Raw genomic sequence first — 24,048 nt, 5'->3', positions numbered from 1 at the left:
TTAGCCCAATTTATCAAATGTTTCCTTTAAGATCAAAACAGCAATCAAAAACCTCCCAAAAAATAAAAGTCCAGGACCAGATGGCTTCCTTGGTGAATTCCACCAAACATTCGAAGAAGACTCAATACTTATCCTTCTCAAACTCTTCCAAAAAATTGAAGAGGAGGGGAGGCTTCCTAACTCCTTCTATGAAGCCAACATTATCCTGATACCAAATCCAGACAAGGACAACACAAAAAAAGAAAATTACAGACCAATGTCACTGATGAACATCGATGCAAAAATCCTCAACAAAATACTAGCAAATCAAATAGAACAATACATTAAAAAGATCATACATCATGATCAAGTGGGTTTCATTCCAGGGATGCAAGGATGGTTCAACACCCACAAATCAATCAACAGGATACACTAGATTAACGAAATGAAGAATAAAAATCACATGATCATCTCAATAGATGCAGAGAAAGCATTTGACAAGATACAGCATCCATTTATGATAAAAACTCTAAATAAAATGGGTATAGAAGGAAAATACCTCAACATAATAAAGACCATATATGACAAACCCACAGCAAATATCATTCTCAATGGAGAAAAACTGAAAGCTATCCCTCTAAGAACAGGAACCAGACAAGGATGCCCACTGTCACCACTCTTATTTAACATAGTATTGGAAGTCCTAGCCAGAGCAATGAGGCAAGAAAAAGAAATAAAAGGGATCCAAATTGGAAAAAAGAAGTGAAACTGTCACTCTTTGCAGACAACATGATTTTATAAATAGGAAACCCTAAAGAATCCACTAAAAAACTTTTAGAAACAATAAATGAATACAGTTGAGCCCCGGGATACAAAATGAACATACAAAAATCAGTTGCGTTTCTTTACACTAACAATGAAGTAGCAGAAAGAGAAATTAAGAATGCAATCCCATTTACAATGGCAACAAAAAGAATAGAATACCTAGGAATAAACTTAACCAAAGAGGTGAAAGATCTGTACGTGTTTAACATTGTTGAAAGAAATTGAAGAAGACACAAAGAAATGGAAAGATATTCTGTGCTCTTGGATTGGAAGAATTGACATAGTTTAAATGTTCTCACTTCCTAAAGCAATCTATACATTCGATGCAATGCCGATCAAAGTTCCAGCAACATTTTTCACAGAAATAGAACAAAGAATCTTAAAATTTATATGGAACAACAAAAGACCCAGAATAGCCAAAGGACTCCTGAGAAAAAAGAACAAAACTGGAGGTATCACACTTCCTGATTTCAAAATATACTACAAAGCCATAGTAACCAAAACAGCATGGTACTGGCACAAAAACAGATACACAGATCAATGGAACAGAATTGAGAGCCCAGAAATAAACCCACACATTTATGGACAGCCAATATTCAACAAGGGAGCCAAGAGCATCCAGTGGAGAAAGGAGAGTCTCTTCAATAAATGGTGTTGGGGAAACTGGACAGCCACATGCAAAAGAATGAAAGTAGGACATTCCCTTACACCATGCACAAAAATCAACTCAAAATGGATTAAAGACTTGAATGTAAGACCTGAAACCATGAAACTTCAAGAAGAAAACATAGGCAGTACGCTCTTTGACATCGGTCTTAGCAGCATATTTTCAAGTACCATGTCTGACCAGGCAAGGGAAACAAAAGAAAAAATGAACAAATGGGACTACATCAAACTACAAAGTTCTGCACAGCAAAGGAAACCATCAACAAAATGAAAAGACAACCTAATTGGGAGAAGATATTTGCAAACTATAGATCAGATAAAGGGTTAATATCCAAAATATACAAAGAACTTATACATCTCAACAACAAAAAACCCAACAACCAAATTAAAGAATGGGCAAAAGATCTGAACAGACATTTCTCCAAAAAAGATATACGGGTGGCCAACAGGCATATGAAAAGATGCTCAACATCCTTAGCTATCAAGGAAATGCAAATCAAAACTACAGTGAAGTATCACCTCACTCCAGTCAGAATGGCTATCATTAACAAGACAGGAAACAAGTGTTGGAGAGGATGTGGAGAGAAGGGAACCCTCATACACTGCTGGTGGAAACGCAAACTGGTGCAGCCACTATGGAAAGCAGTATGGAGCATCCTCAGAAAATTAAGAATAGATCTCCCACATGATCCAGCTATCCCACTGCTGGATATTTATCCAAAGAACTTGAAAATGCAAAGGCATAAGGATACATGCACCCATATGTTCATTGCAGCATTATACACAATAGCCAAGACTTGGAAGCAACCTAGGTGTCCATCATGGGATGAATGGATAAAGAAGATGTGGTATATCTACACAATGGAATACTACTCAGCCATAAGAAATGATGAAATCCGGCCATTTGTGACAACATGGATGGTCCTTGAGGGTATTATGCTGAGTGAAATAAGTCAGAGGGAGAAAGTCAAATACTGTATGATCTCACTCATAAGTAGAAGATAAAAACAATGACAAACAAACACATAGCAATGAAGACTGGATTGGTGGTTACCATAGGGGAAGGAGGTAGGGCAAAAGGGGTGATTAGGCTCACATGTGAGGGAATGGACTATAATTAGTTTCTGGGTGGTGAACATGATATAATCTACACAGAATTCGAAATATATTACGATGTACATCTGAAAGCTAAATATTATTACAATCTAATGTTACTGCAATTAAAAAAAAATGTTTCCTTTATAGTTAGTGGGTTTTATGTTGTGTTGAAGAAATCTTTACTAATTCCAAGGTCATAAAGATATTCTCTTATATTGTCTTGTAAATGCTGTATTGTTACAATACTTTCATATTTACAGTTGTAATCACATGGAATTATTTTTATAATGAGAGAAAGTAGAGGACAAGGTGCACTTTTCCCCGAGTGGATATCTAGTTGACCCAGCCTTAAAGAGATCATCCTATTCCCCCTGCTGTGCAGTGGCACTCTTGTTATAAATCATGATCCATAGAACTGTGAGTCTCTTTCTGTCTCTTTATTATGTCCATTGTATATTCATCTATCCTTATACCAATGCCTCACTAATTTAATTACTATAGCTTTTTTTTTTTTTTTGAGGAAGATTAGCCCTGAGCTAACATCTGCCACCAATCCTCTTCTTTCTTGCTGAGGAAGACTGGCCCTGAGCTAACATCCATGCCCATCTTCCTCTATTTTATGTGGGACGCCTGCCACAGCATGGCTTGATGAGTGGTGCACAGGTCCACACCCAGGATTCGAAATGACGAACCCAAGGCCACAGAAGCAGAATGTGTGAACTTAACCGTTCCGCCACCAGGCCGGCCCTAATTACTATAGATGTTTAGGAAGCCTTGGTATCCAGTACAATAACTCTTCTTTAGAATATTTTTGGCTATTTTGGGCCTGTATTAATTCCATGTAAATTTTAGAATCAGCCTGTTCATTCAATTAAAAAAAAAAAAACCACTGGAATTTTGATTGAGTTTGCATTGAAAATATAGATAAATTCTGGAAAAAATTACATTTTACTGTATGTATGTGTGTATGTACACACAAACATCCATATATGCATATATTTTTAAAACCCCGTTCTCTGGTTTTTCTTCATTCATTCATTTCTCTTGGCTCTTAGTATTCTTGATAGCTTTTGGTTTATTGCCAAAAGTAGTGCAGTAAAATGTAGAGATAGTTTGAGATTCTTAATGATAGTTATCTTTGCCCAAAGAGGACATACTTCTTTTCCAGGCAACAGTTAAGACAGGTCATGATCCCTTTCAGCCAAAAGGTTGAGTTGACGTGGAGTTTGGCATTAGCCTTGTGCCTGCTGGCCTGTTCTTAGGGTAGAGTCTTCTTGGGGAGACGAGCTCCCCACTGAAAGCCCGCGGGCCTCAGAATCCGATGTTTGCCCTTCCTGCTCTTTAACCCTGGCGGAAGTTCTCTGCAGCTGCCTGGCCCTGCCCGAGGGCCTCAGGGGGAAACTGCCCCAGATGTCACGCTGACCTCTCAGAGCTTCCCGTGGCTCAGGATTTTGCTCTACAAGTCTTCGCTGCTTTGATAACTCTCTAAACTTAAAAAAAAAAGATTTCTTTGGTTCAGCTTTTCACATTGTTCCAAGCGGAACAGTTTTTCTGTAACAACTTAGTCTACCACACCAGAGGTAGAAGTCCTGGCTTCATTCTTTAAAAAGAAACCTAATCAGAAACCTACTGGATACAGTTTATGAGGCACCGAAAAGCTCTGCTTGCTCAAGATGTCACCCTGGCCAACTTGCAACTGTTTCTATGCTGATCGATGTGTTAAATGGTGGAGGTTGCATTTCTCTTGAAGGCTTCAAGCAGACTCATTCTTTGGCACGTTCTCCTGGTTTGGTGTCTTAAGTTAGCCTTTAGGTTGGAGGGGTGGAGTTTGTTGAGAGTCCTAGTAAATTTCCGTAAAATGAAGGTCAGCAGGAAGGAGCAGCAGGACAGAGTCCTTCTCCGGGCCCATGAGGCCCAGCATGAAGGCAGTGAACAAGAGAGTGCGAGCCTGGGACCAGGGTCTCAAAGGTAAGGCATTTGGCTTGGAAAGTGTTGAAAGCTAAAGGCAATGCTACTTACCATACTGTTACTCTAAATGAGTTTAGTACTAACATGGAGTCAGCCCAGAAAGAATAGGCTTCAGCAAACTCCCAAACATACTAGCTTACCTTGCAAAAATCTAATTAAGCTCTCTGAGTATCAGTATCCTTATATGTAAAATGGTGCCAACTCCTTACTTGCTGGTTGGGGATTAAATGGGGCAATGCTTTATATTCAAGCTGTCAGGTGTTTCTACATGGTAATTCTCTTTCCTTTCTCCTATCGAATTCAGTGGAATCGAAAAGGATGCAACCGAGGGGGCATTGTTTTTCTAGATAGTCAGACGTCTTCACAAGTGTATCTATATGATAATACATTGCAAATGGCAGTAACACAATTTTGGAAAGAGAGAAACTACGTTAGTGCTTTAAGAGAGCAATCATTTATTGTCGAAAATAATTCTGTTTCTTGATGCTACAGGGCTTTCTAGGCAATGACGTGGTGAATGATTTCATTCTCTGTTGAAATATAACTCTCTGTGGGGTGGGATCTGGCAAATCCGTTGTGTGATGCTTATGAGACTGAATCCAAAATCTTTACATTTCTTTCACCTCTTAAAAAGTTGTTCTGTTTGGAAAACCAATGTGAAAAAGAGTGCTTAGAGGGGAGAATTTGCAAAAGAATCCTATTTCTTTGACAGTTATATTTTGGCTGAGATCTGCAAATTAGGGCCTATGAGAACTTTTTAGAGAAATTTAAAAATATCTCTTTGTTTTTAAAAATGTCCCATCCCACAACAAAAAATGCATGAATGGTGCACTTTTCAATTAAAATGTTAGATATGTATTAAAATATGAATAAGTATAACATATTTACATGTAATAACAAGTGAAATAATTTGATTACTACTTTTACTTACTACTTTTTGATTTACTGCTTTTTTTAAATGGAAAACTTTATTTAGCTGTTTGTAAATTAATGCTGACCTATATCATACTTAACCCAAGGCACAAAAATTAAAAGGGGAAAGTGAAATACCACATTTATAAATGGTTCTTTCTGATGGGGGGATATTCGTTGATACTTTTTTCATAGAAACTTTTACTGAGCTTTTTATACGGAAACTTTTAAACTAATTTTTGACAATGCATAAAGGTAGTTTTTCTATCTAGCCCCAAATGACAATCATAAATTTATAAAATTATAAAGAATTTATCAGTGGATAAGTAGGCTTTTCTTATGGGCTTTTCACCATGGTCTCTCCCCTGTAGGAAGGAGTCCATAGGAAGTCAGATTACTCCTGAAGCAAAGCCTAGTGAGAGAGGAACTAGAATAAAAAGGAACAGGCTCTAGAAGCTAGAGCCAGAAAGTCCAGAGATCTGCTCTAGAAATACTGCTGTCAATGGCCCAAGGTCGTTATGTCATTAGTTTCTTGGTGGCGAAGACACAGTTATAAGATTTCTAAAGGTATTTAAAGTGATATTTATTTGTGTGAGTATTTAATAAAAAGTTTTCTTAAAAATTTTGTCTTCTTTAAATCCCTTTTCTAGAACAACAAAACAGAGTGGACATTCAGAATAAGACTGATGCAATTTTTTCATCCTTCCTCTTTCAGCCTATGTAGTTGGACAAAGCGGTTAACTTCTCTGACCTTTGTTTCCTCTCTGAAAATGAGAGAATTGATCTAGAACTCCAGGTGATCTCCAAGACTCCTTCCACCTCTTAGGTTTCTGTAATTAAGGACATATTTAAGCCTTTCCTAGCCGACCCCAACCACTGCTTTTCTAATTATTTCCTGATTTTATGCAATCACTAATAGACTTCCTCTTCTCCTTCAACCTATAAACATATATACTAAACATTATTAATTTTTTTCTGCTGTTCAGATTTACTAGGAGATTCTAGGTTTGTCACAAGAATGAGGCTCGATGGCAAAGTAATGGAAATGTGTGTTTCACAACCCCAGCGTCTCCACGGCCAAATGAGCACTGGGTTTTGATGTGGTCGCTCAGGAAGTTCCATGTTTGCTCTGCCGAAGCTGCCATCACTCAGTCTTGCAGCTCCTCTTTTGGAGTTGTGTTTAGATGGGAAGTCGCCCAAGCACCTATCTCCTTGTTTGATAGACTGTATCTCAATCTTGACCCCAAACGATATATTTTGTCTTGCTTGTTTAGACTCTTTTATTACTCTCACTTCTGAATGACAGCACTGTCTGGAAATCAAGGCCACTATCATAGGAAGTTTTTCCAGTCTATCTAAGATTGTTCTCTGCAATATTAAGTACTACATAAATCTTGCTAAAGAGAACGTGCTAAAGGCTCTGAAAATAATTCAGAGGAAACGCAAACAATGGCAATTAGAACAATTGCAGCATCATTGGACTACATATATTGTCTTCATATATAGATAGGATATATGTGATATACATATATCTGTATTTCACACACACACATACGTGTGCACACATGCACGCACACCCCTCCTGCTGTATTCCAGGTACTAAACCTCATGATTTACATTATGTCACTTGATTCTTGCAATAACTATTTGAGTGATTATTTGAAAGCGATGTAATTTATTGAAATATGGGAATTCTACTGTGCTCATTTCAAGTGAAACTTTCCATACTTTAGCGCCCCATCTCATATGTTTGTTTATTCGTTGTTCGTGAAATCCTCTGGATGAGAATAGCCGTGGCCTTCCTTAGTGTGCTGTATTTCAACCCTGCAAAACCCTTGTAATAAGTAACTCCTTTGTGTTGTATATCTTCAATCCATTATGATACACTGAAATAGAAATTGTCTTCTTATTCTGGTCTGAATACAAACCGTTTACCACCACCCATAGAATTTCCTATAGTGTGCATTTTCGCTTGTTTCAGGGCCTTATTTTATCTGTTGTTGGCGTCATCATTTATTTAGCAGCTTTTTTTTAAACAGAGAGGAATCTGTGTGGAGTTTTAGATAAGGCTAGATAAACACCAAGAAGGTCTTACATCTGCATAACTGTATGTTCCTGGTTATTAAGTGACATCACCACTGTGACACAAGTCATCTTTATACTCATTTGGATACGTGTGGGGCCAAGTCCATTCTCTAAATCATAACAGCTTGTAGCAAATACCTTATAAGATGCTATCGGCCAATGACACAAGTGTTGGTCCTGTGGTCCCCAAGGGAATGAGTGAGCTTGTAGAGAGGCTGCTCTCTGGGCAACAGGTAGAATTCTGGGGCCTTTTATGTTTCTGATCCACTAAGAAATGGTTGCTGCTAACAAATAATTGAGCTAATAGGTTAGATTCACAAAAATAAAGTTCAAATAATAATTATTTAAAAATAGAGAGCGATTGGCCCAGAAGAAATATTGTTTCCTTTAGCACAGAATCTCCAAAAGTTCAGAAAATTGGGGAGGGAGCAATGGGAGGGGACAACAGGAAAATTTGTCCCCTCTTATAAAAGCTTCATTTGGTTTTCAATCAATTGAAGGACTTTGCAGAAGATGGTGCTTGTGAAATTGATCTCAATTAAAATCAGTCTGAGTGTGTGCTCTCTCCCACAATAGCTCGGCGGGGCCTGTGCGAGGAGTCTGGCTATTCCGTCTAATAGCACCAGCGCCTGTCTGGACTACCCTGCCACTTTTCCTTTTTTTAATTTTCACCTCAGCCTTTTCTTCTAAGCCGTCTTTGACCTCCGTGGCATCCCTAATGAACTCCTTTCAATGTGTGCGCCTCTTCTCCTCCGCGTTGTAATGGAAATGCAGCGAGGACCAGGAGTGCTGGGGCAGTCTTTCACCTCTGACAGCCTGGCCTGCACGCAGCTCGCAGCTGTCAGGATGCTGACATGCTGCTGGAGCTGGGTAATTGGGTACTTGAGGAAGATTCATACGGCAATATGCTGCAAAGCCTCGTGTCCCGCCCTGGGGCAACAAGGGGCAGCGAGGGGATGCCAGAAAGAGAAGTCTTCAATGGGGGATAGAAAGCTGGTCTTGATAAATAATAATCTATTTATAACAGGACATGATGAAGACTTTTGTTCACAAGAAGGCTGCGATTCATGCAACTAGGGGAGTGATTTTTAAAGATTTCAAGATGGAATTCCATGCAAGGTGAACCGAAGCTGGCTTAGTGAGAGAGTCAGAAAGACTCAGAACATACCGTCCAAGAGGAGGGAGTGTTGCCTCTGGAACAGGTCTATTCATACTGGGAAGTTTGTTGTTTTAATCAAAGCAAGCCATCTGACAGCTCATTATTAAGAGACAACAAGAAGTGACTTTATTAATACAGCGTGGAGTTGGCTCCTTTGCAAATTAAAGTTCTTTGTTCCTATGTGACAGTTGGCTTGGGAGGCAGCTGTTAAGGGGTGCCAAGTGGGAAACATTTTAAAAGTGTAATGTGATAACAATTAACCTATAATTCCTTCTTCTGATAGTCTCTCCTTTCAATTTTATGAGATAAATTTATCATGAAAGGTGATGAAGACAAAATCTTTCAAGTGATTTCCTTGTGAAGTAGCCCCTTATGACTGGCATAATGTCACAAATTTATTGGTGCTTATTTTCCCAAATATTTATGATTTTGCTTATGGAATGTGACAGTTTAGTGCTGCTTATGGAATGTGACAGTTTAGTGCCAGCTGTGATTGGGAAAGGCCTGGATTCTTCATCAAACATAATATTTTAGTGGTAAAGCTAATACTGTGGTTGATTTATTCAGTCGGCATGTGTTACGTTACCAAATATGAGACAGAAAACTGAGGAAATAATCTGTAATATCAGAGCTGTGAAAGAAGATTCTTCCTTCTGTGGCGATGTCCTGGGAATCCTGAAACCTTGTATCCATCAGTAATCAATAAAAAGTATTTAGATTGCAAGAGATTTATATTTGATAACCTGGAAAATGATTTTGAAGGGCAGAAATGAGCATCTGTAAATAACAGCCCTTAAGAGAAAAGGCTCATATGCGTTTCGAAGTTCTATCATAGTCTGGATTTTTTTAGGAAGATTAGCCTTGAGGTAACATCTGCCCCCAAGCCTCCTCTTTTTGCGGGGGAAGATTGTCCCTGAGCTAACATCTGTGCTCGCCTTCCTCTATTTTATACTTGGGATGCCTGCCGCAGCATGGCTTGATGAGTGGTGCTAGTTCTGTGCCCGGGATCTGAACTGGCGAACCCTGGGCCGCCGAAGTGGAACATGCAAACTTAACTCCTGCGCCACCAGACGGGCCCCCATAGTCTGGATTTTGAAGGCCACATCCCATCTCTTTCCTACCCCATATGCTTTCCCTCTTACAGTTTGACTCCACTGGAAATCACAGCTAATTTGACCCAAGAAACAAATATGAGTACTTTGGGCATTTAAATAAGAAAAGGTATTACATTTGTCCTACTTGGACAATGACCAGAAACTTCTGTGACTTGTTGAATTGACGTTTTCTGGTTGGTTAGTTAAATGTTGTCAGAGATAAATTTCCCCTTGGGGATTTTTCTCTTTTATCAAAGAGATCATCTTTAAGTTTCTAAGATTTTTTAGAGTAAAACCTCTAAAAATCAAAATGCCTGAGTTATTCTTAGGTCAATAATGCATATATATTCAAATTGTTCCGTATTTTGGGTGATAATTCAGGTTATCATGGTTTTGCTTCCTGATGGCTAGAGACTACAGGGCAAGTATAAGTGGATCAGGGCGTTAAATAGGTAAATGATTGTATGTTCCTATTTAAATTCTTGCCAGTGGAAACAAGGAATATAACTCATTTCTCTCGACTTGCATTTTGTCTTTTAAAAAAGCAACTATAAGTGTTTTCGCGTTCATTTGTTCATCCAGTATTTACCTGGAATCTTCTATGTGCCAGATACTGTGTTCACTACCTGGTCTACACAGATCGATAAGACAAAGTCCTTGCCCCAGAGGATTTAAGGCCAATTAGCACCCAAAACTGGAAAGAAAAAAAAAAATATATATATATATATATATGTATATGTTCAGACTTCTAATAATTCTCCTCTGCATTGTATAAGTAATCCAAAAGTAGTTAGAAGAATAGAGAAAATTTCTGCTTCCCCTTAATTCATCTCTTCCTCATTTTCCAGATCTGAGAATTATCAAATTAATACCTCCCAGTGAGAGAAACTAGGTGGAGTTTTCCTCATGACCTGCCTCCACACGACCCTGGCTTCTGACCTGTGGAGAGGCAGGCCAGGCTGGCCATAGTCAGTTTGTGACTTTCACTGAGGAGTCTAGTTCTTTCTGGGCTCTCTACCTTCCCCTCTTCCCTCCACTCCGTGCTCCCTGGTTTCCCATTCATATATCTGCCGCCTCCCCACCCTCACCCCAAGCTCATCCTCTTCTGCTCCTCCCTTCACTCTCCACTGTGGGTTTGGGTTCCATCCTCTCCTGTGCTGCTCAGTGGGTATCTACACAACTCAACAAGTTAGCTTTTGCTAAATCTGAATGTCTAGTGATGGCTCAGCCAGTCTGTCTCAACATTCTTCACATGATAGCAGACGTAGAAAATGAGAGCATCTGTTCAGGCATCCTGGGGCAAACACACTTCGGTCCTGAAGCAGTCGTCTGGGGCTCCAGCCACCCAGGCCCCTCTGGCCACCAGGAACCTGATGGGACCAAAGAGCCAGGCATGCTTGTGACCATTTGCACCATGCCTGAGCCCAGCATGTGGACCAGGAGTCCCGCTCTTCATCCATCCCTATAACATTCTGGCATTTTATTAGGACCCTTCAAAGCCCAAATGCAGAAGGAGGGGCGTCCAGCTTGGTAGTTGAGAGCTCTGGAGTTTGACCGGCCTGGGCTGGGAATCTAGCTCCGTTTGCTGAGTGATGTCAGGCAGTGTGGTTAACTTTTTTGTATCTCTATGCCTATCTCATGGGGTTGTAGGTGGATTGGATTGTATGAGTTAATGTGCATAAAACAGCATAGAATTTCCATACAGTGCATGTTCCATTAAGCAGTCCTGCCATACCAGAGGGTGTTTTAGGCAGTAGCAAGGCTACTGGGGCAGAGATTGAGTAAGAAAGAAAGATATTTAGCATTAGTCACTTATCTCAAAGCAAATAGCCATGTGCTTTCATACTTGTATGCATATATATGCATATGAATGTATGTGTCTATGTATATATAGACACATACATAAAATATTCTCTTCTCTTGGAAAGCATTGCTCTCCTTTCTCCCTTGTTCTTCAGCTAACTCCCCCTCATCTTTTCAGCTTAGCTCAGATGTGACCTCCTCTGGAGAAGGTCCCTTCACATACCCCTTTTACATTGTAGTGGCGAGAGGCACGCAATAAGCGGGTAAATGTAGAAACCAGATTACTGAGAGTCATGAGGGGATGGAGACTACAGGGGCTGCTGCCTGGAATTCTGAGGAGGTGACTTGGAAGCTGAGAACCGAAGGAGGGGAGGCACTGGGCAGTGGCTTCTGTGAGGGATCGCCCAGTGCGAAGGTGCGGAGGTGGGAATCAGGTCTGGGGAACAGACAGGAGGCAGGTGTGGCTGGACCGCGGTGAGCACCGGGGAAGGTGGTATTAAAGGAGGTTGGAGACCCAGGCCAGTCCTTGGAAAGGTTTTCCTGGTCCTCTCCGCCTCCTAGATACTGGTGACCATGTGCATTGAACCTGACTTCTAACAACGCCCTAATGGAATCATGTTTATCCAAACTAAGACGTAAACTCACCTTCTGCCCATCCTTCAGCCATAGGTTCTTGTTTGGTGTGACTTGGTATCTTTCACCATCTACTGCAATGCATGGTCCAAAGTGGGGGCTCAGTATATTTTACCAGAATATTCACAGGAATGAATTGGATACGGGACACACATGGGAAAATGAACTATTGTTTTAAGAAGACGCTGCTCTTCTTCGTGCAGAAAGGATACCTTCTCTCTAGAAAGAGCCCTACTCTCTCCCTTGCCCCACCCACCTGTTCTGTGTTTCTTTGGAGAATTCTTGAATGCCATTTAGCATTGAATAAAATGATTCCCCCCCCCCTTGCTAATTATAATCATGCAAGCAGTGAACTAAACAGTTGGGGGTGAAAGAAAGTCTGATGATGTTAAAAATGCAAATAGTTTTCACACCAGATTAATTCATTTAACTAACAGTCCTGATCTTTAAACATTAAATGTTTGAGTGTGAAACGTTTTATTCGCCAGGGGAGATAGCCCACGTGAGGCTGGTCTGAAGCCCATTCCTCCATCAGGAGAGATTTTAAGATAAACAGGATGCATATGGTTAGCGAGTTATTAACTAGAAGTTGCAAGTTCTTTAAAACATCTCAGGATGTGATTTACATGATTCAAGATGAGCAAGCCTCTCAAACGGAGGCCGTTTGAGGTTAGGAGATGCCAAATCCTACAAGGATCTGAACGGATGTTTGCATTATCTGTGTGTTTGGCTAATATTTGAATTAAATGTTTTATATTTAATCAAAGCAAGATTGAAATTCATTATTACTGCTGATATGCAGTACTAATAACAGGAAATAACCAGCCCTTCCATGTTGAGTGCCAAATGCTGATGGTGGAGCATTCTATTCTCTGGAGGGGGAAGTCATAGCTCTTAGATCTGAAAGAGAATTTACTTCACTGTTTTTTGGCTGTTTTAAACCCAGACTCTCTTTTGATTAAAAAAAATATTCCTTGCCTTTGTTTTCTTCAACCTTCAATTTCTTTAGCTTGTATTTCATGAAAACAATACGATTTTTTCCCCAAAGATGTGATTATATTATAATAGTAAATGTAGTTTTTCGAACTATGCATTTGCCCCATCCAATCCTGGGGGAAAATCGCTGTTTAGAGATGAGAAGATTGAGGCTTCATGTAATTCGGTCTTGAGATTAAGCTTGATCACAGACCTTTTCTAAGGTAAAGCAGGTGCGTGGTTGGGATTATTTCTCTGTGTGTCTTAGATAAATGGTAGAGGAGTCTAGACATCCAAATTCAGGCTTTTCAGATATTCAGGCATCTTCCTCCTGTGCCTGTGATGTTCTGCACCACCATGTTGGGTAGCATGCCCCGTGTGAGCTGGCATCAGAGATCCGTGTCTCCCTCTGTGTCTCAAGCCCTATGCACCTGTTTTCCTTGCACAACAGCAAACATCTGGACCTGAGTGATCCTTCTGCTAAACGTGATCTCTGGAAGTAATAGACAGTGTACGTTACAGCTATGTATGCACTATATTCTTTTATTAAAAATACTTGGTTTTAGCCCTGTGATTTCAGAGGAACTGGCATATTTTTAAAACAATGTTATTCGGAAGGATAAAGGCAAATGTGATCTGCTGGTGGGAAGTTGAAATCACAGATTAAATTACGTTTCTGGCAAATAAATTCACTAGGCAAACAGACCAGAGCAAGTGCCAGCAGAACACAGCCCTAAGATATTAAATAAAGGTTATCTGATTGAAGAAGAAGATAAATCAGGATAGAAGCAATAGTCTCATTAATGTGCCTGGTTGTAATTGTTTCTAGCTGGTGGAAAGGGGTCTTTGAATCTTACATGTTCAGTTAAACAAAATGAGCTGCTTCCTTCCTGTAAACATCACTGAAACTTGTGTCTGGGGCCTCTGCATGGGAAGGTAGAGTTAGGATGATAATAACATTTCTACTATAATAATCACTAAACCATAATTTGAAGGGTCTTGGACACAGATCTCAACATCCTCATTAAAGGGCAAAATAAGGAAAATATTTAGCTATTTAGCAGTGCTGTACATATTTGTAAGTGTTGATATAGCAGAATATATGATAGATTCAGAATTACATGTGAGCATGTATATGCACATTAGATAAAACACATAATTATATAGGAGATATAAAATATTTTAAAAACTGAGTAATATGCATTAAAGTAGAAGGGTTATGGTTTGGTTATGATCACTTGTTACAATTATATATTTTTAGATACGCAAATTAAGGCGTCTCTGGAAATGCTTGGCAAAACCAAGTTGGTCCTCCATATTGGCTTTGAATAAAACGAAGCTTGAGAGATAGAAAATATAGCAACTAATTTATAAGATGAATAGGGAGAAAATACATAGAGGAAAAAGTGGAAGAAATCCACAGAGAAGTTTGTTTGTTTGATTTTAAGTTATGACTATTTGAGGCATCTGACTGAAGAATGGGGAATGGGAGGGGCCCCCAGGTAAGAGCCAGTTGTGCGACATTTTGAAACTGTAGGTGAGAAAAGACGGAGCATTTGTGGAGGTTGTTGAGCATTTAAGCATGATCAGAATAATAGATAAGAAGTGACATATGTTTGAGCTGATTTATAGAGGAGAGGCAATAGATTTGTTTGGTGATAAAAGATTTTCTACAGAGTTAGGGACGACGCATGCTAATGAAAATGATGGTGTGTGAAGGTTATTGGGGAGAGATGTTGAGGTTAAAAAAAATAACTGTGAAGCCAGAGAAGGTAGGAGTTCATGTACAAATGACAGGGAAAGATCCACCATTTTTGTGGCCAGATGTTTATTTGATGTCACAAGTTCAGTTGGGTGCAGGCTCTCTTGCTGTTGAGTGTGCTGCGTGCTCTTAATTTTGTTTCATCAGATGGCCTCATTAATGATGGCCCAGTGAAACTGCCAGCCTCTGATGTTTTGAGGGTTAGAAGCATTTTATTGTGTGTGTGTCTTTCTCAGAAAAACTGCATCTACGTACAGACCTCTCTCTTTCCCATGTTGAATTCTGTTCCCTTGTTCCCATGGGCTAAGTAACCAGATATTGAAGAAGGGAACTCAGAAAGGACCTTAAGGAAACTTTGATCCTTTTAGTTTTGTATTTCTATTCATAGTATGATACAATAGCTTGTCTGTTGATTCTCTTGTACTTTGAGTATTTAATCTTAGTCTTGGTTTCGATAGACGGCATTTCAATTCTTTCAATTGTCTGCGGAGGTCAAACAGTACCCTACTGTTAAAGACGTTAGTTAACGATGGAACGCATTTCCACACACAGGCACACTTTTATCAGGCAGAACCTCAGAGCACAGAGGCCCTTGGTTTACATGTTGCCTAGTTTTTCTGACCTCCTTTTATTTGCTTTATTTGGGAGATGTGAGTGGGCAAGAGATTTGAGGCACAAAGTTCACACCACAATCTTCTTTGTCTCCGTTAGAGACCACAAAACGTAACCAAGAAAATGCTTTACATGGTACAATTTAGAGATACTATGGAAGAATAAAAGGCGGTTCTTTTACAGTAGCTAAGAGGAGCTGAAAGGAAAATGTTTTCACATTGAGGACAGGAATTTAAGCACGTTCCGAGTGAACATTCTCGTCTTCATCGTGGTGAAGTTGAAGTAGGAAGCATCGTGTGAGCAGTGCTGGTGTGAAAGATGTAAACCCTCTGAAAGTTCGATACCTGAAAACACATCCATGTGCATATGGAAATTCCGCATTGTATTCAACTCTGCAGGGACACCTTAGTTTGAATACTTTGCCAGAGGAATCATCGTATAGCAGAGGCTCTTGCCTACAAAAAGGCACACAGAAACTCTGAAAATTTAATTTTCTGGAAAAAATATCCCTACTACTAATTATTGTCCAAACCCTTCTCATTTTATTAGGCACAACTCCAGTAAATTATGTTCTTCACTCATCATCTCTTTAATGAAAAAATTACATTTAAATACTCATGTCAAATAGAGACTGAAGCAAAGTAGATTGGACGATTCAAGCAATCCCAGAAGAGAAATTTAAATTCTATAGTTAATTTGTAGGCACTTACAAATTGTATTTCCAATGCAAATCAGAACAATGGACTGTGATAAGTTATGGGGATGTGGGGTGGGGAAGGTTGGAAGAATATATCATTTTCCTGGGTGATGATGGCCTTGGGAAAAAGATAACCAGATCCCTTCAAGCTTGACAATAACAAGGATCAAAAGATATGAGCTTCATAATTTCAAATGGTAGCCAACAGAGAGAGAGAGAAGGAAGACTTGTGTTTAAAAAAAAGAAAACAGAAAGAAACAATGTTGAAACAGAAATATCCACTGGTGCTTAAAGAGTGTAATAGTCAGCGTTACCTTAGGTCAGTTGATAGTTCATGGACAAGAGGTCAAAGGTGCTTGGTCAAAGCTGTCAGTTCCTCTTCAGGGAATCAGCAGATAGAGCTCAGGTCACTTCCCTGAATCATGTCGCCAATTTTGTGGAGATAGCACATCAGTTAAATGGAATTGTCATCCCCACGAGGCACCCAGCATGAAACACCACATTTTGTCACCAGTGGATATGGCTATTGGCACTGAGAAAGCACAATGGGGATTGTGAGCAGTGATTTAGGACAGGGAGACTGGAACACTTGTGTATAAAAGATGTTAGAATTCTCCCCACTAGACCAATAAGGTTGTGATGAACCTTGTAAGACAGAATCTTATAAGTGAATCAGATTTCACTTCTGCCCAATGAAATACGGTTTTTTTTTTTGTTTTTTTTTTGAGGAAGATTAGCCCTGAGCTAACATCTGCTGCCAATCCTCCTCTTTTTGCTGAGGAATACTGGCCCTGAGCGAACATCCATGCCCATCTTCCTCTACTTTACACGTGGGTGCCTACCACAGCATGACTTGTCAAGCTGCGCCATGTCTGCACCCCGGGATCTGAACCAGCGAACCCCGGGGCCGCCAAAGCAGAACATGCGCACTTAACCGCTATGCCACCGGGCCGGCCGCTGAAACATGTTTTAATGTTCTGAATGTCCTTCTCGTTTTTCTCCTTCTATATAAAAACCATTCCCTCTGAAGATTAACAAATATTATATGTATTACATCAGTAGAGAATATGTAACTGTCTTCCATGAATGCATATAGAATAATGTAGCAATCTCTAAAGTTAACTGTATACTTTATAATATCAGATTTATACATCCCCAGGAATCACTGTCAGCTTCTTGCTTTGATACTATAAAAGGAATAATTTTCTAGAAATTTCTTGATGCATCTATCCATTTAAATAGTCATCCTACTTTAGGCTAGCATATTATTTTTAGATAATTGAAGTGAAGTCTTTTTAAAGGTACAAAACTTAAAATTTCTGCTGTGTTTCTGAAAGATTAAAGAAAAATTCCATTAAGCAATAGTAGGAGAATTCAACTGTGTCTTCTCACGTGTTACCAGCGTTGTGCATTCCAAATAGAAAATATGCCAAGGTGCATTGTGTATTAATCAATCAAAATGCAAAAGTAACAGCAAAATTCACCATAACAACTGAGACTATTCCTCAGGGGAACTTTCATTGAATTGCCTGGGTTTTGACATAGAGTAACCCAGCTGTCCAGCTATTGATTTGGGCATAATTATCTGCTGCTTAGTAATCATTTACATAGGCATTGGAATTGTGTCACTGTGCTTTTCAGTGGGATTAGGAGAAATGGTGAAAATATATTCCTGTTGGAGGGCAAAAGTATGGTTTCCAAACATAAGAACCCATCGTTAGGCCTTTGAGTGGGCTGAATTTTTCACTGGATATAGTCCCACCCATAGAAACAGGGAAGATGGTTTCTGGATGTTTGTTTCTGTATTTTATTTTTTACAGTCCACAGTTGTGTATCATATTCCTTTATAGCCCTGAGCCTCAAGCCCTTTGCTAAGTTCAAATGCATTCAACTGTGCGTATGTGTGTATGCACACGCGCTCTTGACAAGTTTTGCAATATAAGAAATTTTTATTGTTTGGTAATGGCTGTGGCTTGGACCAATAATGCTAACCTCTTGACAAATCTTTGTGAAAGAAAGGGGAAAAAAACAGTATTCAAATTCATTGTCCCTAAACACACAGGCTATAACAAGGGTCTCCAATGTAAGTAACTCTTTGGAACAATGCTGAAAGCCAGCCTTCCTCTGACTCCCCATCTTCCTGTGGGTGACTCCATGGGTGGGACTGAAGTTTAGAGGTCCACACTGTTCATCATTGATGCGAAGATCTATGAGCTATTAGCTTTTAATTTTGTCCAAATTAACTTCTGATGTAACATGAACTAACATTTGATTATGTACAAACCTCAGTTAAAGCCATCTTCGGCCAGAAAGTTGTGTCTAATGTTGCATCACTTGAAGAACAGAAGTTTTACTCATAAAAGAGGAGTTATTCACATACCTATGATGCACAAAATGACCATTTTCTTGTGTTTATATAATAGTAAGGATATTGCTGATTTCTTCTGACTTGCCTTTAGAGATTTTATTTTTTTAATTTTTGTCCCCTTTTTCTCCCCAAAGCCCCCCAGTACATAGTTGTATATTCTTCGTTGTGGGTCCTTCTAGTTGTGGCATGCGGGATGCCGCCTCAGCGTGGTTTGATGAGCAGTGCCATGTCCGCGCCCAGGATTCAAACCAACGAAACACTGGGCTGCCTGCAGCAGAACGCGCGAACTTAACCACTCGGCCACGGGGCCAGCCTCCTGATTTGCCTTTAATTGACTGAAAGACTTAGCAAGGTGTCACTTTAGCTAATCTTGATTTTTTCATATAGATTCAAACTTTCATAACAGGTGATGTTTGACTTCATTTTTATGATTTAAGTAATTAAAAATTTCGGTGAAGATGCCATTTTGTTTAGAACCCTGCTTACAACATTTGTGATATTAACACACTGCTGAAGGTGAATATGAGCAAAATATGTAAAATCTGTAATGGGCTTAAAAAGTGAATGGAGAAAAAACTGAGCTATTTTTTGAGGCTCCTGAAACGCCTCCCACTGTTGTTCTTGAATAACAGGAAGAGAGATGAAGATTTCCTTCAGAGCAGCCTAATCTAAATATGAAACTCCCTCAGCTTCCTCCTGGCTCTACTTATCTCTTTGCTCTTGTCTAATGGAAATCCTTTCATTCTCTAGTTAATGTAGACATTTATTCAGCTTTCATCATTTATCTTTTGAGCTTGTTTGCATTGGTGTTGTCCCTCATTAATTGAAAGCTCCTAGATTGCAGGGTCAAGTTCTCTTACATTCTGTTTCTAAGATGCTTATTACCATCCCACGTTAAGTAGATAATGAATGAAAGCTTTCAAGGTGCCTTTGTTTACATTTCTCCTTACCTCCGGTAGGAAAATATTTTTCCGTATTATTTCATCAGCTGACGCTCTGTTACAGCAGTGGTGAGGCTGGGGATGGGATATTCTACGGGGGGTCGGGGGAGTCAGGGTTGGAGAGCAATTTAGGGTGGTAAATAAGAGCTTGCTGCCTGGAATCAGACAGACTCAGGGGATAGTCTCTTCTGACTTTGGACTTTCCAAGCGCCAATTTCCCCATCTGTAAAGTGAGAATATAATACCTATGTTATGGGCTGAATTGTGTAACCCACAAAATTCTTATGTTGAAGTCCTAACCTAGTACCTCAGACCAGGAATGTGTTTGGAGACAAGGTCTTTATAGAGGCATTTAAGTTAAAACAAAGCATTGGGATGGGCCCTCATCCAGTTTGAATGGTGCTCTTACAAGAAGAGGAAATTTAGACACAGACACAGAGGGAGGGTGTTGTGAAGACACAGGGAGAAGATGGCCATCTGTAAGCCAAGGAGAGAGGCCTGGTACAGATCCTTTCCTCACAGCCCTCAGAAGGAACCAAGCCTTGATCACTTCTGGCCTCCAGAACTGTGAGACAACTAATGACGGACAACACCCATGCACACAAGATCAAAAGATAAATGACAAAACACCTTCTGCTGTTTAAGCCATTCAGTCTGTAATACTCTGTGACAGCAGCCCCAGTGGACCAACACAGCCTACTTCATGATATTGTCGTAATTAGATGAGATGCTATTTATAAAGTGCTTATCACAGTGAAGGATGTGGAATAGATGCTCAACAAATGGTAGTTTAATAAAATGGTCACAGGTGAGAAGAGAGAAGAAAAGTGGAAACATTTTTAGATGTATATTTGCCTTCTTAAGGCCCGTGTGGGCATGGGGGTGCATTAGGAAGAAAATACAGAGAAGTTTCTTTTTGTGTAAATTAGGCCCCATGCAAACATGGGAGCATTTATGGATTGACTATTCAATTGTGTTTTCCTTTTCAGTTGTCCCTTTGGGATGATAAATGAGCCCAAATATTAACAAATGAGGATTTATGATCTTGAACGATAGAGTTCAGATGGTGTCTGCATGTTGAATCCTTGGTAAAAATATGTACGTAGTGGTTCCATTGACTTGGTTTCACACTTCGTTGCTTTCTGGTGAGGAAATATTGTGAGCCCAAATAATTTAAAAAATTGCCGGTGTTAAAATGATGCCTCCTGCTATTCACTCACGCTTCTCCCTGAATAACCAGCATTACTGTATCTGTGTGGATCTGAATCACATTTTTAAAGATCAGTTCTGCATGCCAAGCAATCCCATTCCTCTGTTAACTTTAGAAGAAGTTATTTTATTTGCAAGCTATTTTTCAACATGAATAACTATAAGATTCTTTTTTCTTATTTTGCCCCTCCAAAGAGTAATTCCTTCTAATCTGAAGTTTAGTAAAATTATAATTTAGAGTAATTGCTCTTCCGATGCCTGAGTTTCTTGTAAGAATGTCAGAGTCGGCACATTTCTTAAGATATTACTTTGCCCTTCAACCGCGTTGATGCAGCATGTTTTATTAAACACTAATAGGTCTTCCCAAGTCATAGCAGCAGTATTTAGGGAAGGTCATTTAAATGGGGAGGTGATATTTCATGAAAGCTTCTCCTTTTCCACACACATGCACAATCTTAACCATAACCAGGGATTCTTTAGAGTGCTGGTCAAGTTTTTTGTTTTGTTCTGTTCGTTTGGTTTGGTCTTAAGATCGTTTTGTCTAGAAGGCTCTCCTGGTGCAGAAACAAGACATTGGTCACCACCTAGGAAGGTGCCTGATTCCGAGCAGCCATCAGCTGGACCATAACTCTAACTTAAATACTATGAGTCACAAAGGAAATATAAGTGATCATGGTAACTACTCGTGCTTATAAACTTAACACCCAGCAAGGTGGGAAAAGTGGTAAGCCTATTTGACTAGCTAGAAACTTCGCAGAAGTTCCCAGGGCTGCTCTGTTTCAAGAAGAGAGAATAAAAATTCTAGCTGCTCTGGTGCGGGCTGCCCTCCTCTTTTCCCTGGGTACTTCAGAGGCCTCCTTTCTGGCCTCTCCTGACTCACTGCCCTACCTCCTCCACCATCCTTCCAAAGCACACATTGCATCCTGCCTCTTCTCCACTTAAACCCCTGCATTCGCCCCTGATCGCCCTCGGGATGAAGTTGAATCCCTCAACGTGGTCTACAAAGCACTTCACGATCTGGCCTCTGCCTACTTCCAAGTTCATTTCCTGTGACTGCCTTTTTGTGCTCTCCCTGCAGCCGGACAGAACTCCCTGCAGTTCCAGGCTTCCTCTTGCCTCTGGGCCTTTGCCTGGGATGTTCTCATTGTGTACAAGCTCCCTGTCATCCATACCTAGCCGGCCACTGCTCACCAGCAGCTCAACCTGAGCTTTGCCTGCCGTGGGACTGGATTAAATGTTCCTTCCATGTGCTCACCCCGCCCCTGACCTCCCAGCCACCCACCCTTGTACTCATCATGGGATTAAAAGTACTTATGACTTGTCTTTCCCACTAGATAGTAAGTATTCGAGGGCAGGAACAGTGTCTTGCCTGTTATATATATAGTCTGTAGCTAATTTCTAATACACAGAGGAGCATATCTCACGAGAAATAGTTGTGGAAGGAAGGATGGAAGGAGGAATGAAGAAAGGAAGGGAAGGAAGAGGGACAGAGGAAAGAAGAAAGGGGGGAAGGGAGGAAGCAATGCAGGCAGGCAGCAATGGAAAGTACTGGAAGCGGGAAGGAGATGTGGGGAGAAGGGGCCTAGCATAATAGAGAGCTTACGATGTCTCCTACTAGTTTCTTTCATTAAATCTTCATGACAACTCTTTGAAGCAGGAATTAGGATCTGTAATTACAGATGAGGGAAGTGGGCCTCAGAGAGTTCAGCCTGCTGTCAGAGGTCTGCCAGCTAGAAGGTTGTGGTGCTGGGATTAGAGCGTGGATCTGCCTGATCCCAAACCTGTGCTCCTCCTCTGACCCTGCACTCCCTTTTGCATTTCCCAGCCACGTCAAGGACCAAGTAGAGGAAGATGTCCTGCGACCACCTTGCATATTTCCCTCCGTCTTGATGCAGTCAAGCAGGTCTTGATGCAGTCATTCCCCGCAGCTGCTGGTTATCCAAGACTTCCTGTGCTTCAGGCTGAAATAGAAATGAGCTCAAAACAAACCCACTGGCCTATTTTTGTTAATCACTATAAACTAGTGTCTGTAGCAGAGCTGATTTCATTTAATTGAGGTTGTAGAAAATATTGCAGAAAGTAAAGCCTAGGAATGCCACATTAAATTTCCTGGAAAACCAGTGATTTGCAGTCTTCAAAGGGGTCATTGATGAATTCATAATCAGATTGTGATGAGTTTCAGCCAAGTAGTAAGATTGTGGCATCCAGAAACCAGGAAATGTGTTTGTGCTCTGAGTTCCTTGCATCATGAGTGTCATGTGCCTAAGTACACTTAATTAGCTACTCTGATGACATCAGTTACAGTATCATATGTCATGGGTGGCTAATTGCTTGCCAACTGAAAGCTCTATTTAAATAAACACCAGGGGCTCCCTCTGAGGTCTGCACCAACCATCTTTCAAGCTAACAAGACATATCTTTAGCACCTTGGGGCAAAGAAACGGGCATTTTCATACAGAAATCCAACAGATATTACTGGGGCAGCAAGGACATTTTTTTAAGAAAACGTCTCTCATCTAATCAGTTAGAGAGTGCAATCTGTAAGGATTTTTTAATACTAGTTATTAAAGTGCACAATAACATTTCATGGCCATTATATTTAACTGAAGCACAATTCTATCTTCCACATCTTCTGTCTTCTAAGTGTACTTTGATTCTGAACGGAAGGTTTCTGCCAAGCAACTTAATTATATTTTGAAAGCAATTCTGGGGTGTAGCTGTGCAAAGTTAACCTCCCACTTCTGGTCCAACACTCACACATGTTAGCATCAAATAGATACAGGAAAACAACTGGATAATTTTATCCGGGATATGACTTGTATCCTAGACTTTTAAAGAAGGGACATTAAAGAGATTCATATCCAACTTTCCTTATTTTACACATAAGAAACTAAGCCCAGGGACTGAAAGTAATTCACCTAAGAGCTCTTAGCTCAATGTTATCTCTGTTCCGCCCTACTCATAGGAATAGCGTGGGGTAGTTTGTTGGTTCCTGTTGATGATTATAACTCATTTTTATAAACTATTGTTCAGACCAGCAGGAATGCGAGGCATCTTTCTCAAAGTTAAGCAGTAAAGTGACAGCAAAAATGAAACCAAAATTCAGACCTCCTCATTCATGGTCCAGAGCTTGTAACATCCAGGATGTTGCCTTTTTATAGAAAATATGTTTGTGTCTGACATTCTTTTAATTTTTTTTGACAATACCTGTTCATTGACTGCATTTTGCAGATGCTATTTGCTACGCAAAAACACTAAAGAT

At 40.0% G+C, this 24,048-nt stretch overlaps 1 protein-coding gene across 1 annotated transcript in view; it reads left to right on the top strand.

Moving 5' to 3' along the window:
- SAMD5 (sterile alpha motif domain containing 5) overlaps positions 1-22,924 on the top strand; it is a 186,025-nt gene extending 163,101 nt beyond the window's left edge. The window contains exon 2 of the mRNA XM_070602979.1: positions 22,612-22,924. Within this exon, the coding sequence (XP_070459080.1) occupies positions 22,612-22,842 (231 nt within the window). The 3' untranslated portion in view covers positions 22,843-22,924. The remainder of the gene's footprint in view (positions 1-22,611) is intronic.
- The last annotated feature ends 1,124 nt before the right edge of the window (positions 22,925-24,048 follow it).

Source organism: Equus przewalskii, chromosome 32 (assembly GCF_037783145.1).
Source record: "Equus przewalskii isolate Varuska chromosome 32, EquPr2, whole genome shotgun sequence".
NCBI lineage: Eukaryota > Metazoa > Chordata > Mammalia > Perissodactyla > Equidae > Equus > Equus przewalskii.
Note: the sequence above shows the minus strand (reverse complement) of the source record. Positions and strands in the feature narration are given on the sequence as shown.